The sequence below is a fragment of the Petromyzon marinus genome, chromosome 2 (assembly GCF_048934315.1).
Source record: "Petromyzon marinus isolate PM22_M1 ecotype Great Lakes invasive population chromosome 2, UKy_Petmar_22M1.pri1.0, whole genome shotgun sequence".
Classification (NCBI taxonomy): domain Eukaryota; kingdom Metazoa; phylum Chordata; class Hyperoartia; order Petromyzontiformes; family Petromyzontidae; genus Petromyzon; species Petromyzon marinus.
The window spans coordinates 6,500,650-6,506,696 of record NC_133668.1 but is presented as its reverse complement, the minus strand read 5'-3'; the positions used below and the strand labels follow the sequence as shown (position 1 = coordinate 6,506,696).

The following is a 6,047-nucleotide window of genomic DNA, read 5'->3' as shown; positions in this document are numbered from 1 at the left end:
GCATTGTCCTCTCTATATTTGATGGTACATGTTTACTTATCACCAGGCATGTTCAGCATGTAACAACTTGATTTATATTAAAACAGAGAAATAACTGGTGTGCGTCGAAAGGCATACACCATGGGTGTATCACAAGAATCAGAGTGTCGGAAACCCATACCTTGCAAAAGCAGAAGAAGTGATGCTTCATTGATTTTCCATTGGGTCATACCAACCCAAGTGGTGTGGCGACTTTATAGGCTGTTAAAACACGTGGCTCATCCAAGCTTGTACATTTTATCTACAGCTTATGTGTTCAGAAGGCAGCACGTAAAATAGAAAAACAAAACCGCTTTTGCGTGTCCACTTGGTAAGACATTAATACATCACATTGCTGGCTATTGTCCGGTGAAACAAATAGATGTGACAAGGCAGGACGTTAGATCCAGACTTAGGCAGCACGCCTGTGGGCTAATGATCACGAATTGATGTTTTATTGGAACCCTCTGGACAAAGCGAGTCTTCAATTCAACACCATCCTCTTCCACGCCTCACCCCTGGAACAAAGCACTTACTGCCAAATGGCAAATGCCGCAATGAAGACAGCGGCATAATACTCAAATCAGCAGTCGAGCACGGAGACGTAATGGCACCGACTTCTTTTGTAGCCAAACGGCGCTCTCCCTCCCCCCCATCCCCCACAGCTCACCGACGCTGCAGGGCCGGTGGCTGCACAAGGCGAGGTCGACACGACCTTGACAATATCGAGTGATTTTGACGAACGATTCCCGAGATTAGAAATAAACCAATACGGTGGAAGGACAGCTGCTGCTTAACAAAGGGTTGATGATTGCGACCAAGACGGTGGGGGTGATGATGATGATGATGGAGATGACGCAAGACGCTGAATGTTTAGGGTTGATTTTTGGCGGTTTGGGGGTGTCTCTGGAAACAGGCGAGCGAGCACTTCTCCTGCTCTCCCGTTGGGCTCAGAAGCTCGCTGGGGTCGTGTTCGTGGCCCACCTTAGCCGGGAGGCACGCCAGTGGAGTGACCTCGCCTTCAGCCTCGCCTGCACACCCAACGCGTACGCACAGGTAAGGTCAACATGCAATATGCACGCGCGCATACAGTGAGGGGAAAAAAAGTATTTGATCCCCTGCTGATTTTGTACGTTTGCCCACTGACGAAGAAATGATCAGTCCATAATTTTAATGGTAGGTTTATTTGAACAGTGAGAGACAGAATAACAACAAAAAAAATCCAGAAAAACGCAAGTCAAAAATGTTATACATTGATTTGCATTTTAATGAGGGAAATATATACTTGAGCCCCTCTCAATCAGAACGATTTCTGGCTCCCAGGTGTCTTTTATACAGGTAACGAGGTGAGATTAGGAGCACACTCTTAAAGCGAGTGCTCCTAATCTCAGCCTGTTACCTGTATAAAAGACACCTGTCCACAAGCAATCAATCAATCAGATTTCAAACTCTCCACCATGGCTAAGACCAAAGAGCTCTCCAAGGATGTCAGGGACAAGATTGTAGACCTACACAAGGCTGGAATGGACTACAAAGACCATTTCCAAGCAGCTTGGTGAGAAGGTGACAGCAGTTGGTGCGATTATTCGCAAATGTAAGAAACACAAAAGAACTGTCAATCTTCCTTGGCCTGGGGCCCCATGCAAAATCTCACCTCGTGGAGTTCCAATGATCATGAGCACGTTGAGGAATCAGCCCAGAACTACACGGGAGGATCTTGTCAATGATCTCAAGGCAGCTGGGACCATAGTCACCAAGAAAACAATTGGTAACACACTACGCCGTGAAGGAATTAAATCCTGCAGCGTCCGCAAAGTCCCCCTGTTCAAGAAAGCACATATACATGCCCGTCTGAAGTTTGCCAATGAACATCTGAATTATTCAGAGGACAACTGGGTGAAAGTGTTGTGGTCAGATGAGACCAAAATGGAGCTCTTTGGCATCAACTCAACTCGCAACACCATCCCCACCGTCAAACATGGAGATGGAAACATTATGCTTTGGGGGTGTTTTTCTGCTAAGAGGACAGGACAACTTCACCGCATCAAAGAGACGATGGACGGGGCCATGTACCGTCAAATCTTCGGTGAGAACCTCCTTTCCTCAGCCAGGGCATTGAAAATGGGTCGTGGATGGGTATTCCAGCATGACAATGACCCAAAACACACGGCCAAGGCAACAAAGGAGTAGCTCAAGAAGAATACACATTAAGGTCCTGGAGTGGCCTAGCCAGTTTCCAGACCTTAATCCCATAGAACATCTGTGGAGGGAGCCGAAGGTTCGATTTGCCAAACGTCAGCCTCGAAACCTTAATGACTTGGAGAAGATCTGCAAAGAGGAGTGGGACAAAATCCCTCCTGAGATGTGTGCAAACCTGGTGGCCAACTACAAGAAACGTCTGACCTCTGTGATTGCCAACAAGGGTTTTGCCACCAAGTACTAAGTCATGTTTTGCAGAGGGGTCAAATACTTATTTCCCTCATTAAAATGCAAATCAATTTATAACATTTTTGACATGCGTTTTTCTGGATTTTGTTGTTGTTATTCTGTCTCTCACTGTTCAAATAAACCTACCATTACAATTATAGACTGATCATTTCTTTGTCAGTGGTCAAACGTACAAAATCAGCAGGGGATCGAATACTTTTTTCCCTCACTGTACACACAGGTGAGGTTAACACACAGTACATACACAGGTGAGGTCAACACAGTACACACAGGTGAGGTGAACACTACACAGAGGTGAGGTTAACACAGGTGAGGTCAACACTATACACAGGAGAGGTCAACACAGTACACACACAGGTGAGGTCAACACAGTACACACAGGTGAGGTCAACACAGTACACACAGGTGAGGTTAACACAGGTGAGGTCAACACTATACACAGGAGAGGTCAACACAGTACACACACAGGTGAGGTCAACACACAGTCCACACAGGTGAGGTGAACACTACACACAGGTGAGGTCAACACAGGTGAGGTCAACACTATACACAGGAGAGGTCAACACAGTACACACACAGGTGAGGTCAACACAGTACACACAGGTGAGGTGAACACTACACACAGGTGAGGTTAACACAGGTGAGGTCAACACTATACACAGGAGAGGTCAACACAGTACACACACAGGTGAGGTCAACACAGTACACACAGGTGAGGTCAACACTACACAGAGGTGAGGTCAACACAGGTGAGGTCAACACTATACACAGGAGAGGTCAACACAGTACACACACAGGTGAGGTCAACACAGTACACACAGGTGAGGTCAACACACAGTCGACAGGCAAACACACACACAGGTCAGGTTAACATAGACAGTGCCCACACACGTGTGAGGTTATCACACACCAAGCTACTGTGCACACACACAAACATAGCTCCCACTGCCTGAATACCATTTTTGCTTTGTTCGTATTTCTAACATTCAATTCCAGGAATATCACTGAATGCATTAAGCTTATCATCACGCCAGGTGTATGCGATTCTGCTGTTGTATCTGAATATGAATTGCTAATAGCCTTACCGACGTGCACACACTGCTTCCCCCTCAACCAAATAAATTAAACCAAAAGTGTCAAAGTGTCTCGCTGTACAACAGGACTTATCTCCATTCTTGGCTCCGAAACCGGCAATGGAAATCCATATTCTAATTGCAGCAAGGGCAAGTATTTTAATGCCACAAGTACCTTACTTGTGTAGTGACTGTGCTTGTCACTGTATGGTGCCGGGACTTGCGAAGCCACGACCGGTAATGTGTTGTCATTACAGGCAGCCCAGGTTATGGGATGTAGTACCAGCCCTAGTGGGGCTTGGGTGAGCGCTGGTTAGCGCGGAGGCACCGCGAGCAGTGTGCGGTGTGGGCACCTGGTGAGGAAGTGAGAGGGAGCGTCAGCCAGCCAGGGTTACCTTGGGGCATGATACGCTGTTTGACCTGCTGTCACGTGACCGGACGATATTGGAGGGGGGCCACCGGTGGACGAGGGCCATGGGGCGGTCACGTGGTCCAGAGGAGCTCTCAGGAATTTTCGAGGAGCTGGAGAGACCTGGAAGGTGGGCGGGGCGAAGGGCGGAGCCAGCCCCAGCCCAGGGGTATATAACGAGAGCTCAGTGAGGAGCTCGAGGTCCTTCGTGTGCTGGTGTTACGAAGATCCACGTCGGGGAGAAGAAGCCTCTAGCCACACGGTCCGGGACCCCATTTGTGGTCCGGACCGGGATAGCGAACCGTGTCTAGATTCTGCCGTAGCGTGGCTAGATGGGCATTCGAGACCCGAGTGTAGATCGTGTTGTGTTGCGTGTTAATGCGGAATAAATAGTGTTGCTCCCAAGATAACGTCTGCGACCCAGTTGGACTCACTACAACTGGTGTCAGAAGTGGCCAACTTGCTAGACTGTAGCTAGCAGTAGACGAGTTATGTTGCAGAGTTCGTGTACGGGCGTCGGACGACAAAGACGACAATGAGCTGATTCCGCTCACGGCCGCCGAGGATGGAGCAGAGACGCTACCCGAGGAGCAGGTCGCAGTCGGGGCGCGGGGCACCTCGCCTTCAGTGGAAGAGCTTGTCAGGGACGCGCATGGCTGTCTCGCTGACCTCCTCCAAGTGACATCCTCCATCCTCTTAGAAATGCGGTCCCTACCCTCGATGGCGAACGAGGGGGCAGTGGAGCCGTCCGGACGGGGCGACTCTGCCGCCATTTCACAAAGGGCAGAAATGCCATCGCCGCTGCCCACGCTCGCGGGCGCCATTTTGCCTCTGGCGGGAAACGCGGAGTCCGCCAAGCTTGAAGCGGGGACGTCCTCGTCATTCGACGTCCAGTCGCTTCGCCGTCGGCTGCCCTTCATTAAATACTTTGTTGGGTGGAATTTAAGAGGCGATTTCTCATGAATACTGACGTGGCGGGGTGGTCAGAGGCGGACTCGCTGAAGGCGCTCCCCGCCGCCCTTGACGATGATGCATTAGCGGCATTCCTCGCCATCCTGCTGTCCGAGAGGTCCACCCTCACACAGGCGTTTGACCAGATGGCAGCCACTTTTGAGCCTCCGCTAAACACCGATCAGATATTCGCCGTGAGGCGGACAGGGGATGGTGAATCGACCCTCACCTACAGGAGTGCGCTTTTAGCGCTGGCGAAGGCCGCATTTCCGCGAATGGATCACGATGGCCTTGACGCCTTGGTCCTCGAGAAAATGTTGGAGCTCGCCAAGGATCTCCATACTGTGCTTTCCCCCCGAGGATGGGGAGGTCTCTTCGCTCAAGATCGCCAGGTGTATACAGGCGCAGCAGATCCTACAGTGTGATAGGGTGTTGGTGGCGTGCTACATGTCTCCCGTGGAGCCCAAGGCCCACGCGGACGGAGAGCCTGCGTCCGCGTGCTCGCTGCATGAGCGGAGAGCCGATCGTGGGAGTGATGGAGATCGGCGGTGGTACGACCGGCGGCGGGCGAGGTCTTTTTCGTCCCGAACCAGCGACGGACGGGTCACCTGCTACAACTGCGGGCTGCCGGGGCATGTCCAGTTGGGCTGCCGGGTTCCTCGACGGCGGGCTCTGGGACGTCCGACTTCCTACAACTCCATACTCCTCAGGCGAGTCGCGGCACACCTCGCACTCGGCCCCGGGGGTTCACTTCACTCATTGGGGAGGTCCGATTTGCGGGGGGATCGCGCGCGGGTTTGGGGGGAGTCGGGGGCGTGTTCGCGACGCATGGCAGCTCCGACCAGATCAGTGGTCGGAGTTGGTGGTTCGCGTGGTCGCGGCGACTGCGGGATCGTCGGCCGTGCTTGGGTTCGTTGAGGGGGTTGAGGTGCACATGCTTGTGGATACCGGCGCGTCTTCAACCATTATCTCCGAGCTAATTTACAACATTTTGCCCCCCCTGGTGTCGGGTTTTGAAGCCGGTGGATGCTCCGTGTTTCGCCGCTAATGGCGGATCGTTGGGGATTATTGGTCGAATCTCCATTGCATTACACATTGCCGATGTCCAATTGTCGGTCCATGTATTGGTTTCCACGGCCCTGGCTGTC

General features: G+C 51.6%; 1 protein-coding gene across 2 annotated transcripts in view; it reads right to left on the bottom strand.

Moving 5' to 3' along the window:
• Positions 1-451: 451 nt before the first annotated feature.
• Positions 452-6,047, bottom strand: part of LOC116948854 (RUN domain-containing protein 3B-like) — an 88,772-nt gene continuing 83,176 nt past the window's right edge. For both annotated transcript variants that reach the window (XM_032966023.2, XM_032966032.2), the window contains exon 10: positions 452-1,049. In XM_032966023.2, coding sequence (XP_032821914.1) covers positions 892-1,049 — 158 coding nt within the window. In that variant the 3' untranslated portion in view covers positions 452-891. The remainder of the gene's footprint in view (positions 1,050-6,047) is intronic.